The sequence below is a fragment of the Triturus cristatus genome, chromosome 6, assembly GCF_964204655.1.
Source record: "Triturus cristatus chromosome 6, aTriCri1.1, whole genome shotgun sequence".
In the NCBI taxonomy this organism is placed as follows: Eukaryota; Metazoa; Chordata; class Amphibia; order Caudata; family Salamandridae; genus Triturus; species Triturus cristatus.
Window position 1 is genome coordinate 1,123,311,634 of NC_140589.1, and position 27,639 is coordinate 1,123,339,272.

The window sequence follows — 27,639 nt, forward strand, 5'->3', positions numbered from 1 at the left end:
CAAGCATCAAAACTCTGGACTGTTTGATCCAGCTGTACCGAGATTCTATTTGTGCCTGTGACTTCTGCCCTGCCCTAGCATGACTCATCTCCGGCATTAGCAGACAGCTTTCAGAAGCAATAGACTACACTGTAGCCAAACCACCCCTCAAGAGTGCCTTGATGCTCCTTTACTGCAGCGGCCATGGGTGGTGCCGATTAGAGAAGGGCACGCTCATCTGACTTTTCACTGAGACAGACTGAGACCTCACCATGGGGAAACCGGACAGTAGCCAAACCAAATTATTCTTCCCAGAGGAAGAAAGCCAAGCAACCAACTGGCAAAGACACAGGTGACGGCCTACCTAATGATCCCGCGAATGCTGTTCCGGATGTCGATGTCCTACTGACCAAGATGTGACACGGCCTCCGCACAAGTGACCGAAAGATTAACACCCTCCCTGCTAGACTATACAGGATGAGTGACAAGCTAGAGAAACACAACAACCGCCTAGATCTAGTCGAGCAGAGGGTGTCTGATATCGAAGACAGCAGCTCAACCTGCAATGAACAACTGCTGCGGATAGGGACGGTATTAAAAGTAATCAAGGCCACAAATGAAGACATGGAAACCCGCTCCAGGTGCAACATGATTAGGATCTTTAGGCTACCATTGCCATGGGGAAAATCAAGACCACCTTTCACTTGCCCACCTGGAACCTAGGAATGGTTGATAATTGCCAGACTTCTCCACAACAGGGATTGTGTCAGTCCTGCGACACTCAAAGGCAATGTAAGACATCCAATCTCAAGGAAACAAGTTGTCCTTTTATCCAAACTTCACGCTGGCCATCCAGAGTGCCTGCAGACACTTGCTTCCCGCCAAGAGATAATTGATGGAAGCGGGACTCTCTTATGCCCTCATGTACCCAGCCCAACTGCGAGTTTCTTCCACTCAGGTGAAGATGCAGCTTTTTACTGACCCCAAGCTGGCACTGAAATTTGGACTCAAACAACTTCAATAATCTAAGAATGATGTAGGGGGCGGTGTGGGCAACCATCTCAGCAACATTGATTAATCTCAATGAGACTACACTGCAGCTTACCTGCTTCCTCTCCATTGAATTACTCATCTCTTGACCCCTAAAACAGTTCTGTGGCACAGTTGATCCTAGATGACTGCCAGCTTCTGTGCCCGCTACACCTCCCTTACCTTGAAACCGGCCCGGACTTAAAGACAATCACCTACTCCGTGGCTGCGGAAGTTGGAGGTGGTATCCACCGCACGGACAGGGAGTCCATGACAAGAGCACATTCCAATCAGTGACCTACAGTGCCTACCACTGGATCCATATGGGATGTCACGTTGCCACATGTTATGCTAACCGATGGTGTCCAACTGTTACAGCTACTCCCTCGCATGTGTTTGACTCTCTGCTCCCTCTTGAGGATTCGCATATGGACCCTACTAGTTTCTCTATGGGCTCACTTTGCTTTCTTTGTTGGGGTTACTGGGAGGAAGGGGTCTTCCACAGGTTCAGGTAGGTGAATTGGGTGGGGGGGTTCCTGTGAACTATTTGTGGTGTCAATGTCACTATACACATTCTTTTAAGCAATGGACTCCTCTGCTATGGTGTGTGATACTAGTATACATAGTGGGAAATGCTTAGTTGGCACACGCTATTTCCTGGGTTGGATACCTGGACCCTTGATGAGCTAGAGAGGGGATGCCTGGGGTAGTGCTGATATTGTGGAATGTATACGGGCGATACGGGATCCACGCAAAGTCAGATAGATCTTCGACCATTTCAGATGGCACAAAGTTTTCTCCATGAACTCCACCTCTCTGTGCAATCTGGGCCAGGCTAAAAGCTGGCTGGATTGGGGAGTTACGTGTTGCCATGTACTCTGCCACACCCTAAAAAAAATCATTGAGCGCGAAGGACGCTACGTAATCCAGTATGGAATTTCTGAAGGCACGATGATTACACTAATTTGCTTATACCGCCCTAACAGACTGCCCTGATTTCTTTCTCTCAGTCTGGCACAAGATCCTGAGCTGCTCTACGATCATCTGGGAGAAGATTTTGACATGATGTTAGATTCTGCGCTTAATGAATCTCAGACCAGGGTCAGGCCACACCTGCGAGTCACTGCACAAATCCATGCCATCATGTCCGATCATGAGATGTGTGACGTTTGGCATGAAAGTCAGAGGGAGGACAGAAGGCACATGCATCACAACCTCCAACAATGCATGGTCTCACATGGATTACAGTTTGGTCTCGATGGATGCCACTGCTTCGGACAGAAGAGTAGATCACTTGTCATTCATGCACTCAGATCATGAACTGATCTCGACATTGTAGAGACGGGTGGACGGACCTTCATGTGGCAACTTATGCTGAATGCACTGGGAGATCCTAACCTCCAATCAGAAATTAGGGCCAACATAATTGAACTTTTCACTAGCAATACTGGATCCTTTACATCCCCTGGCTTCCTACGGGAGTCCTTTAAGGCCTACATACTTGAAGCCTGGATAACGAAGAAACTGGGTGTACTGCAAGACCTGAGGACTCGTATTGTGCACTTGGAACTGGAGCTGCGGGGCCTGGAAACTAACTACTTCATCCCAGCCCAGATCCATAGCAAACTATCAGAATATCACGAGGAAGCAGAGCGGGAAATCCACTATTTACATAAGGAGGAGAGAAGGGGAACTGGGTCCTTTGATTCACTGGAATGGTCATACCTATTCTTCCTAGTGCAATGTATTGGCATTAGCTCCGGCTTCATCCAGTGGATAGAGCTGCTCTATGCCCAACCAGCTGCACATATCTGGATATATGGTGCAGTCTCACCTGCATTTCCAGTTAGTAGGGGCACAAGACATGGCTGCCTGCTGTCCCTAGTGCTCTAAGCGATAGGAAGGGAGCCCTTGGCAGGCCATCTCCGAAAGCACCATATCGAGCAAGGACTACGTTTTACTTTGCACAGGCTGGTGGTTTCTATGTACGCCTGTGATGTCACTGTCTGTGTTTGAAATCCCGAGTTGCATCTGGCACCTATTTTGTGAGAATTTTTCAGAATTTTGGACTTGCTGCAATTAATATCAATTGGGCTGAATCAGAAATGTTGCCCTAATGGTGGCCACGCTGCAATGCACGACAGAGTTCCCTCTATGATGGGCTGGTTCTGCAGTGAAATACCTAGGGATTAGATCAGCAGAGATCTGGGAGAATTATGGTGGGAGAACTACGCGCCTGGTAAGAAGACTGAGTTCTAGGTTGGATTGGGTTACCCTTGACCATGGTTGGAGAACTGCCATTGCCCAAATCGTGAATCTACCAAGATTTGTATATCTCTTAATCAACCTTCCTGTGCCACTGACAAGGACCTTTCTCACATATCTAAGGTCCCTCCTAATGGCACTAGCATGGGGAGACAGACAGCTGAGCCTTGCATGGGAGATATTCATCCTATTGTTTGACCAGGACAGTCAAAGCTTCCTAGACATGGACCTCTACTACTACTGTGCATATCAGTAGCTACACCCTGTGAGCCCTTTGTGCCCTACGTAGGGGTTGAGCTTGATAACCGATCATTATAATGTGCAGTTTGCTCAGCCCTAATACGACAGAGGGGCAAGGTTGATACAGTGTGCTGCACAATCTGTGCCTAGAATGGGCTTTCACGTAGGGCCTCGTCTTCCTCTACTTTATTCACCAGCACTTCTGCTGGAGCAAATTCAGACCCTACCCTACACTGGAGAAACGGTCCTGCTAACAGCTGAACTGTATGTAGCTGATGACATTAGGGGACTCCTACTCGCATGAACGATTTCTAGAACTGGGGGACCTATAGAAAGGAAATCAGTGCATGCACCCCTCGATGCATTCCTGTGCTATCGGCTCGACAGTGCATGCAGATAAGCACTCCTCACCTTTCCCCGGGAGCTGGCTAGACTACATGAGCTGGACTGATAACCAGACACTACACCACAATGCAGACTTTGGCACCAGTTGTTCACATCTCAAGACAGCCAGTGGACACTGCTGTGCCCTGACCAGTGCACTCTCCCCAAACTATAGGCTCCACCACATACATGTTAAGATTTTACATAGGTTGTCCAGGACCCCCTTTCAACTGTTCAAAATGCGCCAGGCCAGAGATACCCGATGTGCCCGAGGGAGCCGACTTCCTGAATCTAGCCTGGCAATGTCCGAAAAATAGTCACATTTTGGTGCCTGGTATTTACAAAAATAGAAGAAATAGCAGACACCATGATACCCTCCCTGAACATCTATAGTGGCCCTTTTGGGCTACGTTAAAGACATCCCAACCAGCACGCGCAAACTGATTGCTTTGATGCTGCAGTTAGTATAACACAGTATAGCCAAGCATTGGGGTTGGAATTAGGCATCATTTATTGACCACTTGCTTACAGATGTAGCATGCTGCCACGAGCAGCAAAGAGAGTACCGGCACTTGATGCCAGCAGCTAGCCAACCATGTGGCATATGAGTGCTGTTTAAGATGTACATGGCAATGCACTCCGACAGAGGACACGCTGAGAGGGGGACTTCTACACCTCTGTAAAACACTGTTACCCTATCATCTTGATATTATGAACCACCCAGCGACATCATATACTGAAGAGCATGAGACATCCTGCCCGACACCAAAATTACTGCAACTCAACCAAATTTAATCCCACCATTCAGTTGCTGTATATTTGTATACCATCCGTGTATCTATTATGTTACAAATATGCTTGCACTGAAATTAACCACAAAAAAAAATTGCTTGCTAGTGTTGTAGAGCTATTGGACAGATTGGGTGTTCAGTTGGCCCCACTGAAGTGTAAGACAGTGTTACAAACTTCAGGTGGAAGGTCGAAAGCTGTTCACTGTGGCTACTCAATCTCTACCCAAGAAGGCAAACAGTTGACAGGTTTGGGTGAAGGACCCTGCCGTGCTACTGCGACAGAAGATCCTCCCGAAATGGCAGTCTGATCAGAGGATCAATGGCTACTTCTTCCAGCCAATAATTAGTGCTTGACTAGGCATGAATGAAGTGTTAACTTGCCCCAAGGAGCAAACAATAAGTTGCCCCGAATTGGTAGAGATGAACCATCTGAACATGACAATATGCAGGGTAGGGATGTGAGGATTCTTTTGACATTTTAGTGTCAAATCCTGATTGAATGTTATATCCAACTATACAAGTGTGCTGGAGTTTTTCATAGGACACTTTAGAACCCTTTAAAACGGCCTCCTATGTCACAGGCAAATGTTAGCGGACACTTGGTCAAGACTCTTCTTTTGCTCCCCTACCTCTCAAAAAAGACAGGCCCAAAACACAGTGGGCCTCTTTTTGAGATTACTGTGTCAAATCATATTTAACAGGTCTACTAGGTGTATGCATAACATTTGGGGAGCCCTTCAAAGGAAGAAGATAGGATGTCAGTTGAATTTGTGTGTATCCACTGTCTGGTTGCTGAAAACTCTGCTTTGTTCTACCAGACTGAGGTTGTTGTGGGTACAGGAAGTGCCCCAAAAAGCATTTTAGTGTTCGATGTGGATGACACCAGGATTACCACAGTACGCGTCCCACACATACTCGTATCACTCAGAGCCCAACTTTAGTGTGGTGGAAGACTTCAGTCAACTTGAAAATAACCACCAAAGTGGGTGAGGTTAGCCCAGGGAACCTTTACCTCATTGTTTAGGGTGTACCTAGGGTAGGGGTCATGCTCACCCACTAGCTGGTGTCAGGCATAAGCGTGTCATCTCCAGCCACCCACTTCAGAACACTACAGGACCTGTGGAAGATCAGAAGAGGAATGAATCTGATGTCTGAGACCTGAGAAGATCGCTAAAGGACTGGACCTACTCTCCCTCTTGTAGCCAGAACAAAGGAGTGGACTCCAACAGTCATTAGGCTGGCCTCCTGTTCAAACTAAAGGGACACAACAAGCTACAAGAGGCCTTTCCTGCAACTGCATAGCTGATAAGGGGCAACTGGACCTGAACAGGACTCTGCATGCCACCCTGGAAGTCTCCAAGTGCCTCCCATGAGGTCCTGGGGGGCTTCAGAAGTGTACTCCTGTGGAGGACTGGGACCTAGAGGACTTAAGTCAGAAGGAAACATATTTGACCAGGATTAACATGGCTGGTGAATCTTACCAGCGGTCCATTGTGGTCAGCGTCAAATTTTGCCTAGGTCCAGGGGCTAAAGAGACCACTGACTATTATTGGCACTTTGTGTTGTTAGCACTATTTTTACTTGAAGCTTTAAAAATGTATACCTCCAGTTCTCTGTAATGGATTTTTGGCATATTGCGCCATTTTGTTTATTAAATGTTACTCTATTGTTATAATCCATTCTAATTTATATTGTTTTGCATTTCAACTCAATCACTGTTTTAGTACTGCATATTTTACACATTGCCTCTTTAGGTAAGCCTAGCTGCACTGTGCCATAGCTACCAGGGGGCTTAGCTCAGATTTATTTAGCGACTTTAGTGGTTCACCCTGACAAGGACTGTGATTATTACTTGAGGTGGGTACTTCCCCTCTCAACTAATTCTCCAACCCCTTACAGTAGTGTTGCTGTTAGATGGGTACCATTTAGAGGTAGGGTCGGCACATAAATGGTAGGGAGTACCCTATGGTGGTCTAATTACACTAGCAGCCAGCTCCTAACCCTATAGAAGTGCTACTTTATTAATATGGTACCACCAACTAGTCAGGGTGTGGTATTCCCCTGGTTTGTAGAATGGAAAGTAGATCTGGTGCAGTGTAATTGGATATGTTTGGGTTGAAGGGCTGTCTGCCCTGTGTTCCTCGGGCTATGCCCTGCACTGCCAGCGTAAGCTTGAGTAGACAGTAGGCAGAAGTATTAAGCTTACCTCACAGCATTGTGGATGTTTACCGAGAGCCAATTCTGATAGGCGCTACCCCAACAGTACTCCAAAATATTTAGGTGGTTTAAAAGCATAAACTTGTGTCTGTGGACTTTACTCTCTGTACCAATTTATTTATGGCAGGAAAGTGAGGCACAGTTTGCGTCTGGTGACATATGCTGGTTGTGTGGAGCAGCAAACCCCACTAGAGAAGTGTGACTTAGGTCCCATCCCACACAACAGAACATGGGAATCTGTTGGGCATTCAGACATTGTGCCTTGCAACTGGCCATCCAACCATATAATAACCCTTGTTCAATTTCTGAGGCACATGAGGAGAACAAGTAACAATACGACACAAAGTCCATCTTAAAAATGTGATCGCTGATTAACTTAGTATTATAAGTCCAAGGAAACTAGAATACCACAAGGATTCAAAAGTGCCTTATGCAACAATGTGTGTAGGCATTGTTAAATGCCAAATGAGGTCTCACAAGATCCAAATATTTTGCTAGATAATAAAGTCTTTCAACCCGTTTTATCCAGAGCAACAATTCTCCTTCAAAATATGTACTTTAAACAGCCAAATATTGATTTCAATACGACTCCCACAATCTAGGTTAAACTTCAAACAAGTCAAAAACTTTGAAGTAACAAAGTATTACAAATAACTCCAACATCGATCGCTTCTCCCGGTTACATATAAATGCCACAGTACCATCAGCAAATGCTCACTATAATTAAGTTGACTATCCCTTCCTCTACCCCAACATTGACATGTTTATCATAGAAACCTGGTTAAATTTCTTCTGTACTACAGCAAACATCTCTCTCTGGAACAACTCTTGGTGCCTCTCAGAATTCGGACCCACCCCCATGCTGAAAGATCACGCACACAGCCTCTGCATCATCCTGGATAGCAAACTTCATGAAACGGCAAGTCAACACTGTCTACTCAGCCTGCTTCCGTAGTCTCTGCATGCTCTGCAAAGTCTTCAGGTGGCTACCCATGAACACCAGGACTGACACGCAGGCCTTCATCACCAGACGACTGGACTACGCAACGCACTCTATGCAGGCACCACCACTGAACACCTACAAACGATCCAGAATGCAGCAACCAGACTGATCCTCAACCTGTCCAAGAGGACTTGCATCACAGAGGACCCGAAAGACTTCTACTGGCTCCCCATCCACAAAAGATGCCACTTCAAGCTTCTGATCCACGCCTACATGAACCACCGCCTGAATTTCCACCTACCTTTCAGGAGCCTCATCTCACCTCGACCTCGCATAGATACCACAAATCCACAATTGCCACACCGGCGGACGCTCCTTCTCCCACAATGCCACCAAAACCTGGAACACCCTTCCCCTCCACCTCAGTACTTCACCCTTGTTGACTAACTTCGGAAAGGGACTCAATACCTGGCTCTTCGAATGATGCATGCAGAACAGCGCTTAAAACACCCTCTTGGGTGATCAGCCTCACTATACAAGTACCGCTTGCTTGATCAGTCAGCCTACTATGGAGGAAACAGTTCTCAGGCATCTTTTGCAGGGACAGACAAAACAAATGCTGAGGAGGCCTATCAGTCATTCAAAAACACAATTTGCAAAGCAATCAAGTCAACTAAGCAATATTATCCATCCGCATGAATATCCTTTCTAGTCTTGCTTTTAAAAAAAAAAAATTTAACATGATACATTACCCTTCCTGGAAAAGAGGAGATCTAACTTTCTTAACCATTTCACTGAATATTTACCAAAGAGGCGAATGTTATCTCGGGAAATTATTATTCTTGGTGAACTCAACAAACTGGGGAAATGAAGAGAACCATTTGTGTGAACTAATTCTCCACAGTTGTGTCTTTTTCAGCTCTTGTAGGCCCCACTAAGAAAGCACAGACTTAAAATTCTATGCATGATTATATAATTATGCATACAATCCACAGGTAGTCACTCCTCACCTCACATCTTCAAGTATATTGTTCACCCACATACAACGTCATTTACAGCACCGCCATCACAAGAACTAGAAACCTCCCATTTAAAACATCAACTAGTGTGTTAGAGGCATTCCTTCTCATTATTTTTCCACAATATCATTGACATTATCTACACTAGGTGCCTCCAATGAGTAACTCATAAGCTAATAGCAATTCATGACACCAAGCACAGTACATCACGGAGAGTGTCTCAAGCTGAGTTACCTAAGTTCTTGGATGTTGGCATCCAGCATAACCAATGGCAATTGGCCACAGAGTCAGTAACAGTGTATGCATATATGAACCGAAGTGTGGAAAACAATAATGCAGTGGTAGCCTTGACACGTCTGGTGTCGGACTAGGAAGCCAAAGTGAAAGTGTCTGAGCTTGATGAGGAAGTGACTCAGACGTAGAGGAGATTAGGGACCAGAGTGGTAGCACATAGATGCCTCACTTGCAGTGAGTGTGAGGTTTGTGTGTGGGTGGGCAGGTATAGGGTGTGGTCTGTGTGTGATGTGCATGGGGACACATGTAGTAGGCAGGCCAATACAGACAGGCAGTGTCCTTCCCTGGGAGAAATCCCTGGCATTTGATGGCAACCCGGCCATATGGGCTAATGGCTGGCACAATCACAATGGTGGCCATTCTGTCACAGTGGTACCATAACTGCCATAATGGTGGGTCTTAGATAATGCAGCTGTCATTTCCCCCCCCCCCGACGGATTTTGGGCAACCTGGGACTAAACATGGCACTTTAGCATACTAGAGGGCACCCTTAACATACTTTGAGCATCCCTGGCATAAATGTGCCCACACCTGTTCAACTGGTACCGTCACTGACAATGGCAAGTCATGACACGTTATGGGAATCACTTACTCAATGCGGTGACCCAAGATTAATTAACACTCTAGTTAGCATGTTAAGGGTGTAATTGGCATAAGAGGCAAACAATTGTTCACGTGAGGTTGATTAAAATGATGTGCAGATGTTTGGTAATCAAACATGTATTTACTAAAATTTAAAATGTGGTATTGCACAACAAAAGAGTTTGTCAGAAAGCGACAAACCTTTGTCTGGGTAAATGTGTTTGTGTTCATATGCTGATATGTGGATGCCTGGAGAAACTGAAAGTTGAATGATGTTTGGAAATGGGAAAACTTATTGCTGACATTTCATTGGCACCAGAAAGGGTACTTGATGCGATGGCTAATATTTAATGCTCAGGTGAAGGCATTACATATTGTTAAGGGTTTATGACACTAGTGATGGTCTTCCTATCAGATTGGCCGTGGTGGTCTCATCTTGTAATTCTGCATGGGTTGGGGACTGATGTAATCTTGTTTAATATGATTTTAACAGTGATGATGCTTGTTTTAGCTTGGTAAGATTTTTATTGATCATAAGCAGCTTTTATTATAGATAAGCTTGAAGATCACTGTTCTAGAATCTCAGACCTTTGCAAAGAGTTTAAACTTCATCCTAGATTTGCATCTTTACATGGATGTGCACGTCAAGCACATAATCAAAATCAGCAACCAACTTTGCTTACTTAAGGGGATCAAGTCTCTCCACCCCCATTACTCCCCCAGGACATCCTTAGTGATGCCCCTCTGAAGATCAGGCCCAACCAAGCCTCAAATCCGAGGTGCAGTACCAACAATCTAGAGAAGTCGACCTCTAGCACACAACACTCCAGCCTAACTTTTTGAAATATAGAAGTACATTACACTATCATACATTTCTTGGTGTGGACCTATTTTGCCCTCTTCTCTATGAAGTATCTGAATCTCCCTCTCCCCCTGGGCACACATTTGGCTAGTTCTCCGGTGTTCTGCCCTATCACACCTTTGTACAGGCACCCCCATTGGTGTTTACAATATGAGCAACCATTGCAAAACAATGCATGCTGCTCCACTGAATACATTCTGTAGGTGTTTTATGTCAAACAGCAAAGGATTTGTTTTGAAATTCAGCAAAGTACAAAACAGGCGGCAAAGCCTTTCAAATGCTCCTTCTGCTTCATTTATTTAGTTATGAATAGAAAAAGCAACGTTAAATCCACGTCGTGAAGGGCAATGTCATGATTAGCAATATTTCTCTAACAGTACAGTACTTGTGCACCCAATGAAACAGTGTAGAAGATATAACAGTACATTTTATCCATGGTTACATAAATAAAATACAATTGCTTCCCTTCACTTGCAGTTCTATTAGCATTGCTAACATGTCAACCCAAACAGCTCTTTTTTTGGTCTGCAAAAAAAAAAAAATAGAAGTTGGTTGCAACCTAGCGTTGTAAAAGTAGACACATTCACATGAATGTGATCCGCAGGACTCCATATAATTGAAAACAGGGTAAGTCCTTGCAGCGCAGGATTCTCTGCACCCTGCTAGAAAGCGGACATTTAGAAGAGGCCCTCTGAATTCCAAGAACATAGCATCCATGTGCACAATAAACATGGCTGTGGCAGCAAATGTAAGTGTCCAGTGAGCACAATTTCTTCTCTGGGAGAACTTACTAAATTACACCATTTGACAGACACAGTGCTTAAAGTGGGCAGGTGCTGCCCTAGTACTGAGTACTTGCACTTCTTTAATTTGAAAGGGAGAGTACCTGCACTTCTCAGCACTGTTGCAATCAATGCTGGAAAGTATTGGGATCACGCCAGATCCCGGTTCGGGCGGCTATTTCCGGGCGGATCTGGGATCAGTCTACAAAGTGAAACATGCTGAATTTGTCCTGGTGTCATTTTACGACAGTGGGACACATTTCAACAGCACCCGCACATTGTCTGCATTCCATTTGGAGCAGCAACATGCAGGCAGCAATGGGGCTTTCTTAATTACACTTCCAGCTGGGCCCAAAACAAAGCTCTGATTTAACCCCTTCAGTGCCCATGACGAGCTGGACTCGTCATGGGCTGCGGTGGCGCTGTGCCCATGACGAGTCCAGCTCGTCATGAACTCCGCCCGCTAATGGAAGGCGCGGCACTGGGCGGGGAAAGGGGCGGGCATGCAAGGGGATAAAGGGCTATCAACCATCCTTTTGTTGGAGTATAATACTGGATGGGAGCTATCTGGAGCCTAACAACTAGACACCAAAGCGACTAAAGAAAACAAAGGCCCACAACACGTTATCACTTCACAAGTATCTAAGAGAAACTATGATTTGGAGGCAGGTTTTTAACTTTGTTCAGCTCCCTATAAAAGAGATGTGCTTGCATCTGTAAAAATGCAAGATGTATCTATCTATATGAGTAATTACATAAATATTGATTTAAATGGCACCTACTTTTTTTTATTGAATTATTTTATAGTGCTTCTCATCCTAGTGTGGGGTGTCAGTGGGCTTTACATCACTCACACTGGCCCAACAATTCATACACATATATAAGTCAATATGTTACATAAGAAAATGAGTTTTATTACTCATAAGGTGTAGAAATCACATATCTATGATGGTAGACATTATGTTACAAGTGAACGGTTGGGAGAAACACAAAGTCAAGATATAAAGATTAATGCAGTGATTGTAGTTGTCTGTACTAATAAGACTTTATTAATTCCCAAAGGAAACATTATTTGAAGTAATAGAACAAATCGAGAAAAAAACAATAAGGACCTAAATTCATGACTTACATTTTGCATGCAGCTCCTTGATGCCGTTAAATAGATCACTGTGCTATATAAATTAGAAGGCTTCAAACTTATGAACTGGAAGCAAAGAAATGATCTCAGTGGCAAAAGCAGTAGCCCACTTACCTATCTAAATAAAAAAGAAATCAGTGATCTGCATGTCACACGATTGCTTTGCAACTGGCACATTAACCCTCTATGCTACATTATGAGTCAAAACCGTGACAAAACAAAACACAGAACTCTCCCAGGACTCTGTTAACCTCCAAGGTTATCGTACAGCTAATATAATCCTCTCAAAATTGCTCGGCACACAATGATCTCTGCAGAAGGTGCTTTAACCCCGTTTGATATTTTAAAATGTCGGCTATTTGTGACCAATTAAGTAATCAAGAAGAGATCTCTGGTCATGTATGTCCTTGTTGCCAATTTCGGTGCAGCAGACTTAAAAAAAATTACAAGTAGACTGTCAACTCTGCTTTCCAAGCTTCGACCCTCGTGGCTCCACCTTTTTCCTCTGCCACACCCCCAATCTATAGTGTGGAAATAAAGAGCAGCCTGCATTTGGGGGCATGGTCAGGATGAGGAAGATGGTAGTCAAAGCATAAAAAGCTCCACTGAGCCTCCACTCTTATTCTCCTTCATCCAAATGTGGTGGATCTGAGCACTGCCAGGAGGAGCTTCTGTCACCCCAGAGAGACACAGGTACTGCCGCTTGAGTCCTCTGAAGGTGAAGCGTGGCTAAGTGGGCAGAGACTGCCGACGTCTGGCAATGGCAGGATGAGGCCTCACCGCGTGGAAGCAGATAGTCACGCGCGTTGCAGGATAAACAGCGCTCGTGGTATGCCGCAACTGAAGTGTTGCATCGCCCCCCCGGAGGGTCTGAGGTGGATTTGCCTCTGTCTGCGAACTAACTGGAAGGGTCCTTGCATGCAAGGTGAGTAGTATAGAGGGACCCCACCTCTTTTGGGCTAACTCCTGGCATTGGGTGTGGTGGCTACCGCGAGAACAGAGGACAGCCTCCCATGCACAGCATGGCACAACAGCCCCCCACCCTCTTTCTTCTGAACTGCTTAGAGTCTCTGGTGTGAATATGGGAGGATTTGAGGCGATCTCCCCCATGCTGTGGTCTCCCCAGGCTCACTCCTTACTGAAACTTTGAAAGGGGGCTGAACCATGAAGGCCTGGACCTTGGTTGAGGACTATACATTTACCTTACGAGAATTCAGGGGCCTATGCTCCTCCTGCACTGGGACAACTGGCAGGGGAGCCTGACTGAGGCCCAGAGTGGGACCTGAACCTGACACCTTTCGCCCCTTGGACGCTCGTCACAGTGGGCAGCTGCACGTGCTACCTTACCACTTTTGGTGGGTAAGTGAGCCACTGGCCGCAATGGAGCCTTTGGTGTGAGAGAAGAGAACTCTTGAAGATAGGCAAGTACTGAAGATGGCAGGTCGGGAAGACATTAACTCTGATTTACCTATACGATGTTACCTCGGGTCTAGCTTCAGTCATGAAAGTCGTGGACCCATTCCCCCCCCCCCCCCCCCAGCTCTGCATACATAAACAGAAATCATCTACATCCGTTTTCGCCTGTCAGACTCGGACGGTGCCTTCTTGTTAGGGTCTGGATCTTAAGAGGTGCTAGGTTGCTATGCATTGCTTCCCATATCTGGGAGTCTGAATGTATGGAGACTCAGCATACATACACAAGGGCAATATGGACAGGGCGGTTGGCTCTCTCTGCGTGTCGTCTGCATTTTGGCAGATGTTGCCATTGTCACTCACAGTCATTGGCGAAAACGGTGGTCCTCCTACAAACAATCTCCCAACTTTTCTTCAGGACCAGTATAACCTGAGCTTGTTCACCGGATGACCTACCTTCGCTGGGCCGGCCAGTCAACAAGCTCACAGGATTCTCATGCAATTTTTGTGTGCCACCACGCATAACTTGAAGAGTCGATATCGATACCTAAGTAGGGTCAACCCAATAATTATTATTTTTAAACGCCAGAGAGGTATGTGTGATTGGGAGTATATAGAGGAACGCTCTCATTGGCACTCTAATCACTATGCAGATGAAGTTTTACTGGTCCTGACGAAAAGCTTCTAGATCATTTGTATGACTAATTGAGGCTTGAAACATGTCAACAGCGATCTTAGATCATTCATTCTATTAGATATTGTCACTATTTGTAATACGGCAGGAGGACTCCATCATTAAAATTAATTTGGGAAGTAGCTCCTGTCCTATTTTTAACATCACAACCACACCCATACATTTACTACACCAGTTTACATCTAGACTCACAAATCTATCCTTCACAACGGCTCATTAAAATATCACAGGTAAAGAACTCCTAATGAGGGTGCCTGTCAGGCATTGCAGCGCTGGCCCAAAGTGGAGTAAAAGCCCAATGATAAGCCATGACACCTATCAAGGTGTGCAAGGGCATTTGTTCCTAAAGAGTCGCGCTCCCTGCTGATTCTTTAGAACTGTGCTGACCCGAGTAGAATTACACATCCTAGTAAGAACTGCATACCCCTCTTACCTTTGACTATTTATCTGGAGCATGTATGCTGGACCTTAATGCGCTCCTGGTCCCTCCTTTTTTATATAAAGCTTATCAACACCCCCAGAACATGCCTGCCGGGCCTTTATGCCATCACGGGTACGCTCCGGAGGGGTTCCTGACCTCCCCCAGTTGTCAATGTTTCCGGTCTTCTGTTCGGGGACCGATCCTTTCAGCTGCTGATTCAAGGCCTAAATTCGGTACTAATGTGAGGAGCAATAAGGGTTTTCTTTTAAACGCAAGGTCCTTAATTAAAAACAATCTCGCCTTTAAGGATTTTGTACTGACTAGAGTCCCGGACTGCGTTTTCATAACTGAAACCTGGGCCAAGGATTCCTCAGGTCCGGATCTTGTGGAGGCAGTCCCGGAAGGCTACACCTTAGTGAGGATGGATAGAGTGGGTCGGATGGGGGGAGGGATCGGTATCCTTCATAGGGACCATCTGTCCTGCCATATTACCCCCTTAGAGGATCTCCAGGAGTCATTTCAGGCTCTCCAATTCTCCATTAATGGATCATACGGAGTGCCGTTCAAGGGCCTTCTTATTTACAGACCCCCAGGGACCAAAATTGATTTTGGCCATCAGGTGCTTAAGATCTTAGAGTCACATTTTGGTTGTGACCACTTCACCGTTCTGGGGGATGTAAACTTTCATCTGGAGAATCTGGAGTTAACTGAAACTCAATCTCTTCTGGATATCTTCTCTGGGTGTGGGCTGATACAGTTAGTTAAAGGCCCCACCCACACGGCTGGCCATACGCTCGATGGGGTATTCTCCAATGACACTCGGTTGGCCACTGAAATGCCTTTTCCTCTTTCATGGTCCGACCATTATGCGATCCCTCTGGTTTTAACGACCGCTTTGGCTAGCAATAAGGGAAATGAGTCTAGCAAGATGGAACTGAGACGCAATTTAAATATCTAACGAATAACGTGCTCACCCCCAGACTTACAGGGTTATTGATTTCCCCTGGGGAGGATGTAACCTCGGCAGTGGAGAGGTTGGAGAACGGTTTCAAAATAGCTCTTGATGAACTGGCACCGGCCACTCTGTGCTATTCTGCTAGAAAAACCCCCTCGGCTCCCTGGTTCTCTGAATCATTAAGACTTCTCAGGCAGGGATTACGGAGACGGGAACGTCTTTGGAGGTCTAGCTGGGACTTGCGTGAGAGGGACAGACATAAAATCCTTCTGAAGAAATATAAGAAGGAGGTAATAAGAATTAAACAAGAGTATTTCACCTCTCTTACCTCCTCTCTTTCTTCACCGAAAGACATTTTTAAAATCGTAGACACGCTCATTTCACTAAAGATGCCAGACCCTGTGGTCAGCTCACAGCAGCTCTGCAACGATATTGCACAATTCTTTAATTCTAAGATTGTGGATATTCACTCAGCTTTAGAGCTACAAAAGGTAACTCTATCTACCTCCACATGTTCTCCTGTTATCCCATTACCACTACCCGAGGAGGTGTCCTCGGGGTGTTTGTCCAGTTTTCCATCCCTTTCCCTATCGGAACTCGAAGTCCTCCTGTCTAAGATTAGGTCGGGGTCCCCTTTAGACCCCTGCCCTCTGAAACTTCTTAAACAGTGTAAGGACTGTCTTCTGCCTCCCTTATTGGGTATTATGAACAGGGCAATGAAGGAAGGGACCTTCCCCTCTCAATGGAAGAAAGCGGTGGTCAAACCTCTTTTTAAAAAATCCACACTTGATCCGGGCGTGCTTAAAAACTTTTGCCCCATCTCGCTGCTCCCAGCTCCTGCCAAGATGCTGGAAATTCATCTTAATCAGCATCTTGTTGACTTTCTGGAAACATTTGATCGGTTAGATCATTCGCAGCATGGATTTAGGAGAGAACATAGTACCGAATCTGCCCTTACCATTGTGCTTGACACCATCCGCACCAGAGTAGATAAGGGTCAGACTACTCTCCTTATCCTGTTGGATCTTTCGGCTGCGTTTGATACCCTGTCTCCCTCAGTCCTAACATCGAGGCTGAGAGAGATAGGGGTGGAAGGGCCGGCACTTAGTTTGCTGGCATCTTTCCTGAATCAGAGGGAACAGAGAGTAAAGCTGGGGGAGTTTTTGTCTCCATCCCTTCCTGTGCATTGTGGGGTTCCTCAAGGGTCGGCATTAAGTCCGACCCTTTTTAACATCTATGTGACCCCACTTGCCAGGCTTATTAGATCTTTTGGGATGGAGGTAATCTCATACGCCGATGATACACAGATACTGCTGTCTTTTGCCCAACCTGTCATCTCTGCTGCCTCCAATTTCAAGAACTGTATGAAGGCAGTCGCTCAATGGATGATTTGTAATTCATTGAAGCTTAATGGGGAAAAGACAGAGATTCTGGTGTTTGGTGGAAAGGAGGATATTTGGTCGGCTGATTGGTGGCCCTCCACTATGGACTATGGACGTGTGCCCGACACCGACGATCCTGGCCAAAAACTTAGGAGTCTTGATCGACCCCTTCTTGAGTATGGACCAACAGGTAAAGAGGACCATTTCCATCTGCTGGGGCCTTATAAACATCCTACGGAAGATCAGACACTATCTGTCCTTTCAGGCTAGGAAACAAATTGTCTTGGCACTGATAGGTTGCAGACTCGACTATTGTAATGCTCTTTATTTAGGCATTAACAAGGGCCTGTTAACCCGTCTCCAAATGGTGCAGAATGCTGCTGCCAAACTGGTTTTGGACCTGCCCAAACGGGCCTCTGCCCATACTGCTAGAAGGACCTTACACTGGCTTCCAATTGAGGCCAGGATATCCTTTAAGTCCCTGTCTTTGATCTACAGGGCTCTGGCCACTAATAGGTCCGGAGGCTTGAGGGACCTGCTGGTCCCTTATATACCTTCCAGAACCCTCCGGTCTGCCAATAAATCCTTGCTATTAGTTCCCCGGTTTCGTAAAGCCAAGTGGGGTGGCAGAGCTTTCTCAACTCTGGCCCCTAAGCTGTGGAACATTCTGCCTTTGGAGATCAAATCTCTTCCCTCCGTGCATGCTTTTAAGAAGGCCCTTAAGACATGGCTATTTGCCAATGCCTACTCTTAGATTTGACTTTTGCCTTTTTTGAATCTCTTTTGATTAGGCGCCTTGATGCCTTCGGGCTAAGTAGCGCGTTTACAAATTTCCTTTCATTCATTCATTCATGATGCCCTCCCACCCCCTGAACCAAAGAAGCAGGGTTGAAACTTAGAGACTTGGCGCATGCACTGGTGCAACAAGCGACTGTGATGCTCTGGAAAGCTGCCTCAGCAGCTTGGAAGCAAAAGCTCCGTTGCTGGACACTAGCTGAGGATGCTGAGATGCAGAAGCTCCTGCAACAACCCTGATAGGTTGCACAAGTCACAGGGTGGGACACAATACTGCTGGTACTGAAACCTGACTCTGACTTCAGCCACTGTGAGGGCTGGCTGACTGGGCCTGCCCTTTGGGTTCCCTCGATGGAACTAGCCATGATGGTGCCAGCCTATACCGACAGTTTTCAGACTGTAGCTATTTCTATGGTTGGTGTCTCCTACTCCAGCCGAGTTCCTCGCTGTAGGTGGCACTGTCTCAGTGGAACGTTCTCCCCCAACCAGTCCGTGACAGCGACACGTGATGTCCCTAGCATGACACCTACGCCACACGCTCACAGTTTAGCCTTCTTTCTTTTTTTTTTTTAACAGTTTTGGGCAATCCTTCTGTCCACATGAATCTTGTTGCCTGTGCCTCCTGTAACACAATGATGGTGTTCTCAGTCTTAAATGGTGTGACATATTGGGTCCTGTGTTTGATATGTAAATGATTCTCATGGCTGTCTTTACTGGTATGTTAAAAAAATTAATAAAGAGCAAATAAAAAATAAAAAAAGGGCATCCTGGCTTTAAGATGACATACCTACTATTATTTTCCAGGAGAAATGCTGGCCCAAGTGCAGAAATGTAGTTAATTGCAGCAGCAGAGTGACTCTGCCCTGGTGCTTATTGCACGTCTACCCAGACAGCGTATTTGTTAAACTTTGCCACATAGCCAACACCACAAACTAGCTCCGTCCATCATCCCCTTTGGTATCGCTTTGTTCCCCCTGAGTTGGCAGGGTATGCCCAGACAGGGGTCCCTTGCTCACTTTGCCACTGGATTCAAGATAGCCTGGCTGATGAGGGTTATGAACCCGAAACCAGTCCCAGGATGCTTGTTTCCGGTCCAGGGAAGACATGGCTTGGCAGTTCGGGCTGGACTGTTCCAATGAGGCACAGGGTCAGACTGATTTGCATATGGCCATGTCTGAACTGGGGTGGTGGAGTGAGCTAAAGAATGATGATGGATTAAACCCAGATCAGTTGACTGGGGGTGAGTGTTTGATTTGCTCAAACGCTCCGTCAATCATCTCCTTTGGTATCGCTATAAATGCAAAGAAAGCAGAGGGAAATGTTTTATCAGACATAGGCCAAACGGCCAAAAAGTACACTTACACAGACCTCTAGAGAAAGACTCCGTCAATTAAGCTAGTCTTTTTGATTACAGACTACAAGTGGCAGCAGTACTAGCTCAAGAAAGACATCTGTATTTTCACTACTTCTAATAACAAACTGAACATATTTATGAACACACAAATAGAATATTTGGTCAGAAAATACTAAATATATGCTAAGACGGATTGTCATTTATTTCCCTTTGGTGAATAAATGGAATAGAAGTACTTCAAATTTTACCAGTGAGTAGTAGACACCCTCAGACCTCAAGGTTTTTTTGTTTTTTTCAGGCCTTGCTGAGCCAGCGCATGCACTGCTCTGCGAGACATTTAGTCTGTGGGTTTTCGAAGTGCTGCCACAGGCTTTTGGTGGCCTAAAGCTTGCGTGCACGCAAGCGTGCATATGCGCAGCCGCCATCTGTCTTTCCTCCGCCGCTCGCCGCGCTTGATCGCGATCACGATCACTTTCGCGCTTGATCGTGATCACTTTCACGGGCCGCGCGGCATGTCAGATTCACGGCCACGCGGCCAATGCTTGTTTTTTTAAAGCTTTCCAATGGCCTTGAACTCTTCCTCCAGGAACAGCCGCTCTTGTACCAACTCAAAGGGCCATACATTCTTGCGTTAATGCCATTTTCCGTCCTTTCTAGAATGTATGCTTTTTTGAAACACACCCTGCACTAGACAGATAATACTAACAGTAAAAAACAGATTATGGTGGCTTTTAAACTGATGCTGAAGTGCCTTCTTCTTAAGGGTACGTCTGCTCTCAGTTTGTTCCCTATTCTCTTTAAAATATGTGCTATTTGGAAACCTTGATTATGAGGAAACCAAATATGGATGTGGCCACCCCCGCACTCAGTTTAACTTATGCGTCATGTTTTGACTACTTTTGTCAGTGTTCCAATCCCATGTGAAAATATTCATTTTGATTCTCATTCAATAGGCAAAGTGTATTTTGCTAGATTGTGTGCTTGCAAGATATGTATGTATCATTCTTCATTTCTCTACTGAAGTTCAAACGTTTCCTTGCAATTCCACGGCACATGCTTTTATCATGGATGAAGCTGTCGGAAAGAAACTAATCTTCAAAGAAATTATGCCAGTCTGCCATTTGCTGTACTGTTGCATACTTTTCAGCAGAAGTATCTGTTTCTCTGCATTGGCTGATAGGGACACGTTCCTCACATGTGCCATTAAACATATGAATTGCATGGACCCATTGTCACAGGGAAATGTAAACATACAGTAAGAAAAGAGCGAGAGTCCAGCAAAGTGAAATGATTGAAAATAATGCATGTTGAAAGATGGCTTTTGAAATAAATGTGTTGCAAAATATCAGAACCTATTTATTTCCCGGAAATTCGAAATGAGGTCAGTTATACAAATGTATAATTAAATCCTTCCTTGTGATTCTTAAGACTCATACTTTTGTTCATAAAATGTGAAGCATGAGCAGCACACCCAAAGCAAGTCAAGCTATTGCCATAATGAAGACCAAACGCGTTTTTGTAATAATCCATCTTGTGTATTTGGACAGTGCCGTCGCTTTTATTTGGTCATGTGATCTGCAATACCCTCTGCCAATGTTAGAAATGTGCATTATACAGCTAATGGTTTCGATCCCATTCTCAGCATTTTGCCATTACAAATCCCAGAATGCAAAGTGCTTTTACAAAAAAATACCCAGGACTGGCTGGAAGTACCCCACGAGGGATGGGTCGCCCAGCAGATACATAGATCTCCACGTGTGTCTGTATGTATGATGTGTGCGCCTGGATGTGTGCTCCTGGGGGTAATTTGTGTTCATTGGTGCATGTATGTATGTTGCATGTGTGCATAGATGTCTTACGTGAACATTTAAGCCTGCACCTGTCTTGCTTGCTCTGCCTAAATGCATGTATATGCTCATGTTTCTCTGTGCGTGTAGGCTATACAAAATAAAACTTTGGTTTGGTCAATACTGGTTTATCGACCACTTTTATGCCCGAACTGGTCAGATCACTAGGCAACTATCTTTAAAATTGACTGCTCACATGTTTATGTGACTTAAAATTATTGCTTTAAATAAACGAAATACAACACTTTAACTTTTCATTTATATCACTTTCCTTATTCATAAACTCCAATATTTATCTTAAAAGATAAAAGTTCCTCAGCTGCCATGCACTCCTCAGATACACTATTCGGCCTATGTAATACGAGGGACACATTAAAAAACTGGGTTGGGTGAAGAAATGGAAACCGTTAACAATCAACATCTATGCCACGTTCATGTATTGTTTTCTTGCCAACCATTTGGGAACTTGCACTGTCTGTCATTTCACATTTCTTAATTAACCGTTCGATTAATTAAAACCATTACAGTAAAATGTGCTATGCTTTACCCCCCTCCTCTTCTCCCCCTCCACTCTATAGAGGCCTTGGAGGCTTCCTTCTTATGTCATGGTTCTTACGTTTAATTATCTTCTTTCTCAAAGCCCACATACACGAGTAGCGACGGACAGCGGGCGATACCAATGCAAGCTGGTTTTGCGATGGAGAATCTCGCTCCAATATCGACACGTGAGACCCCTAAAAGATGGGTAAAACTGTGCGATTTACTCTAGATTAGCAGGACTTCGACTGTTCGGTCTCATATTCACTTCTGGTTTCGCACTTCCCTGTACGTTTCCCCATTGGTCCCCAGCCGCCGCGTCACGCCTCTCGGTCACGTAACTGAAATTCCAGCCACCTTCTCCAGCCTACATCCTGTTAGAGTTGTCTGGCCAGACTTGTAGCTTCAGCTTCCATGCTTATATTTTTTACGGACTCTTTTTCCACTCTTGATTCCGGGGGCGGAATTAACAGGGCTCGCGTCAATGTGACGACATTCGCGAGTGCACCGCCTACAAAAACTTTGTTTCTCAAGGCTGCTTTTACTAGGCTGTATCCGGGGCACAAAAATATTTCTGCAGTGCAACATTTTTTTTTAATGTGTAAGAGCAGAGCTGTTAGCCATGGGACGGCATAATTAAGTATCCAATGCAGCATTTCTTTCTTTCAATATTTGTAGTTTTATATAGCACTAAATCAGCCCAAGCACATTGGATCGTCCTACATGAGCACCTGTTACATTATTTTTGAGGTAGACCCCCATACTTATACGGTCCCAAAAGCGAGACCTATTGGCTATGCCAATGCTTGTTTTACCATGGTGTGTGCATCGAACGTGCCGCAAAGATTTGATCAATGCCACTCACAGCTCACAAGTGGCAGTTAAAAGTACAAGGCCCCAGTACCACCAACTGGCGTTAATCAGAAAATAAAACCCTAACAAGCCTCCCTTCTTCCAGACTGGAAGGCAAGTCCTTGAACCTCCCTGAATTATACTGTGTGTTGCATTTATCCGCACCCTTAATGATATAGATGTTTAAGCCATGGCAATGAAAACAAATGTAGCCCAATTACACGTTATTTAGAGCAACAACAGAAATATTGGCGCTACACGCATTTATTACTACAGTGCAAAAATAAGATTCCACAGTACAGCAAAGTTGACATGAGAAAAACACGTTTTACTTCTTCACAGATTGCATATAACAATTACTTTACAAAAGGAAACAACTCTCCTAATAGAAGGTTTCTTCAGCGTAGATTTAACAAACTGCCCAAATGTAGCCCCATGCATCTTGGTTTGGCTGAATGTCTTTTGGTTTAGAAAAAAAATACATTTGAAAAAAGAACCATGAAATGAACCATATATGCACATGTGCAGAGCATTCTATGGTATTTATTGGCACTGTTGAGGGAGGAGAGGGGCACCATGACCCACTATAAGTTGTGCCTCGCTCTCGTGAGTCACGGCCCCTTCCAACACTCAACAAAGGTAATAAATCGATGGCATTTGAAACTCTGCCCTGCTGCAGCACCATAGCTCACCTCTGCTACTCTCTCCAGGAGGGGCTCCAGCCAGTGCTCGTTGCACTCGCAGTGGCTGTCGAGGAATGTCAGCACTTTAGCCTGGGCCTCGTCTGCACCTTTGACACGAGATCGCATCAGCCCTGTCATAAAGAAAAGAGCACATTTACAAAAACCAAAAGTGTACATCACGGAGCAAACTAAATTCCACATTATGACACAATATTAACGACAGCATGAAATATAATAAGGCAAAAACAAGGGAATATTTTTGATAAATGTATTTATAAATTAAAAAGTCATTCAATACAACGTCACATAAAATATACAGAAAGAAAAACAACATCTGGAGTCCTGGAAGGGGTATATCGGAAAACAGTATTGGACAATCACTACTGAAAAAATGGTGCATCAAGGCACCAGGCACACTCGGGGCAACACGAAGGGTATGCAGAATCTGCATATAATCAATTTCCATGGATGAAAAGTTGCATTCATTATCTCTGCCTCTAATGTAAGTAGCCTGTAGTCACGTCTATCCCAAAGTCTCCCCGTGGCAAGTTCAATGTTACCACACTTCAGGTCTGAATTCTGGCAGTCAAGGTAGGAGCTGGCTATTGAGAAGGCCCATATGAACTCGTGTATGTGCTTATGCCTTAATTAAGAAATGCAGGGGTCATCTGGTAGGAATGGGACTCTCACAGACTTACTCCAAGGCAATTAAAAACCCTGCACATGAGAAGGTTTTAAAGTTAATAACCTTGTGGATTTATTAAAAAAATGTAGTATCTAAGGCTCAATTCGTCCAATAAATACACCAAACTGGTGCTACATCTGGGACAGCTGGTTTGACATTATTGCCTCTCCAAGAAACTCACCTGTAGAAGCAGGACGAACATCACCTTAGACACAGATCCTACCCCATAATGTACAAATCCTCAGCTAAAACGAAATAATGGAGTAGCTGTCTTTTTTAATAGATCACTAAGCTTTCAATAACTGAGTCACAAATCAGTCAAATAAGGATGAAATAGTATGATCTCAGGCCACATTTAGGGTACATTATTCACGATAGCTACAATATATGCTCCCAACAAGGGCCAAGAACAGTTCCTCAGCTCCTTTCTCCATGAGCTGGCAAACTCTGCACCAGGGGCCATCATAATTGTGGGCAATTTTAATGTGCCATGGAACGCTAAAGCGGACTGATCCCACAGGGTTCAGACACCTTCAGGACTATTCCCCAGAACAATCAAAAAAGCTTTACTTACCTTGGGTCTCTCAGACGTATAGCAAGGGCAACATCCCGCCACAACTGATTATACATTTTTTTCCTACAATCACTTAAGCTATTCTGGGATAGACTACATCTTCATAGGCAACGCCCTGCTCTCCCTAGTGGCAGATACCAAAATCCACACCCTAACACACACTGATCAAGCAGCTATCGAGGCCACTGTCATGTATGCGGCACTCAAACACCATTGCAAAAGGTGGATTTTCAACACAACCCTTCTAGATAGAGTCCTAATGGAGGAGCTATGCTTGCATACCACCAAATATTTTGAGTTAAACAGACCAGATGCTACCAATCACCTTGTCAATTGGGACACTTTCAAAGCAGTCATGAGAGGTAAAAGTATAGTAATGCTTTCCTTACTGAATATTTTTTTTTAAAGACTCTACTAGAAGCAGAACTACAGTTAGCAGAGACAGCACACAAAGAACGACCTACTAGAATCCTACAAAGGAAAGCCATGTCTATTAGAGGCAATTTAAATGCAATTATGTCCAACAAAGAAGAGCTAATTCTTCTACGTCTCAAGCTACCCACACGTGATCAGGGCAATAAGGTAGGTTCTCCCTAACCAGGCAGAGGTAAATACATAGAAATGCTTTCTTTGCTAAATAAATAAAAAAAAAAATAACGGCTCAACTAGAAGCAGAACTTCAGTTAGCAGGGACAGCACACACGGAATGACCAACTAGAATCCTACAAAAAAAAAGCCATGCCCATTAGAGGCAAGTTAAATGCAATTATGTCCACCAAAGCAGAGCTGACTCATCTAAGTCTCAAGCTTACCACAACTTTGACAGAAAAAAAGAGAAGGAATACATTGATAATATTGCCATCACCACATATCTAACCACTACTTCTGAAGATGAGAAAATAGAAGCCTTTCAAGCCTTTTATGATAACCTTTACACACATCAATTTCTAACATGAAACCTAAACCCGCTATCTTAATGGAGTTAACCTTCCTAGGAGTTCACATAACTGAGACATGCTTGAGCCCCCATTACAGAAGAGGGGGTAAAGATGGCAATTAAAAATCTCAAATTACATAGAAGAGAAAAATGGCTTCATACGTAATTTTTATAAAAAGCCTTTGCACCAGTGCTAATTCCACATCTCATGGTGCTTCTGAACACCCCTGTTCAAGAATGAGGGGTTTCCCATTCAATGAGTGAGGCCAGGATCTCCTTGATCTTCTGGAGAAACAGCTGAAACTAAGTGTCTCATACCGACTGATAGCACTATAAAATATAGAAGCTAACTTGTACACTAAAATCCTGGCAAGGAGACTGGAAAACCTACTGCCTAGCCTCATACAGCCCGATCAATTGGGATTCATTAATGGTAGTCAAACGGATGACAATCTTTGCAGGATCAGGATAGTCCACCTGGTATAAAAGGCAAAAAGAAGATTCCGGCAGTACTAAGAAACAAGTTACTTACCTGTAACTTTGGTTCTCCAGTATTGGTAACTTTCATAGATTCCCATAGCTTGTATCATTCCCCGTCGTCGGAATGGGAGTCTCGGTATCCAAAATAACATAGCAGTAGGTACAAAAGAGAAAGAAAAAAGGCCTAGGCCTCATTCCCTTTTGTAGCACATCTACCTCTTTTTGTAAAAGAGACCAAAACAAAGCAACAACTAATCAGCTTAGCCTCACCCCACAGAACCTTCCTGAGAGAAGCTCAGAGCCTCAGATTTTCGTAGCCGTTGTGTAACAGTACCACCAAACCTGCCGAGGGCTGAGCTTTCCCAGGGGAGGAGGGTGGGCGCATGGGAATCTATGAAAGTTACCAATACTGGAGAACCAAAGTTACAGGTAAGTAACTTGTTTCTTACCTCAGTATTGGAACTTTCATAGATTCCCATAGCTTGTATCAGAGTAGCTAGCAGTAAGAAACACATTTTGCCTCCCTGAGACATCTCATTGTGGATTATTATATATATCACCGTACTTTACATTGTGTCATTTTTTTTTTTTTGCAAACATAAAAGTACCATGCAATCACATAAGAAAAGTACAGAGCAAAATGTGCAAAAACCATACAAAGGAAGGAGGGAAGAAAGGAAAGCTCACCACTCAATGGAAGAGGTTCCTCAGGACTGCCTGGCCCACAGCCGTGACTTCCTGCGCCAAGGTCTCCAGACAGTAATGTCTTGTAAAGGTGTGCACGCTGCTCTAAGTCGCAGCTCTGCAGATGTCTTTAATCTGGACCCCCGCAAAGAGAGCCGTAGAAGAAGCCATGGACCTCGTCGAGTGTGCTCTAGTTCTTCCCCCTAGAGGCTTGTCCGCTGCAGCATGACAGAAATGTATAGCACTGGAGATCCATCTAGCAATACCGTTTGACCAGTGGTAACCCTTTGCGGGGAGCACTGAATGCAACAAACAGTTGCGAAGATTTTCGAAAGGTTTTAGTAGGGTCCAGATAAAATTTCAAGCACCGCTGCACATCCAGCGAATGAAGTGCCCTTTCCGCCGGTGTAGATGGTTGAGGAAAGAAAGCCTTGATAATCACCGGTTCATTTAAATGAAAGTCTGAAGGCACCTTTGGGATGAACTTTGGATTAGTCCGTAGAATGAGAGTATTCCTTTTGAATTGGAGGAAAGGTGACTGAATTGTAAGAGCTTGCAATTCCCCAATACGCCGTATTGGGGAATTGCAAGAAGGAGTGCCAGTTTCCATGAGAGGAACTTCAGATTCGCTCGATGAACCGGTTCAAAAGGAGGCTTCATCAGCTGGGTGAGAACCAAGTTCAAATGCCATGTGGGAGGCAGCAGCCTCACGGGAGGATAAACTCTAAACAGTCCCTTGAGAAATTGCTTGACAATTCTAGAGGACCAAAGAGACATTCCAGAGGCAGTGCGTCTGAAGCGAGAAACTGCAGCCAAGTGCA

The 27,639-nt window shown here is 44.7% G+C and overlaps 1 protein-coding gene across 2 annotated transcripts in view; it reads right to left on the reverse strand.

The window, feature by feature from the left end:
- GALNT2 (polypeptide N-acetylgalactosaminyltransferase 2) overlaps window positions 1–27,639 on the reverse strand; it is a 948,626-nt gene that overhangs the window by 411,273 nt on the left and 509,714 nt on the right. For both annotated transcript variants that reach the window (XM_085612020.1, XM_085612019.1), the window contains one exon: window positions 23,468–23,589. In XM_085612020.1, the coding sequence (XP_085468146.1) occupies window positions 23,468–23,589 (122 nt within the window). The remainder of the gene's footprint in view (window positions 1–23,467; window positions 23,590–27,639) is intronic.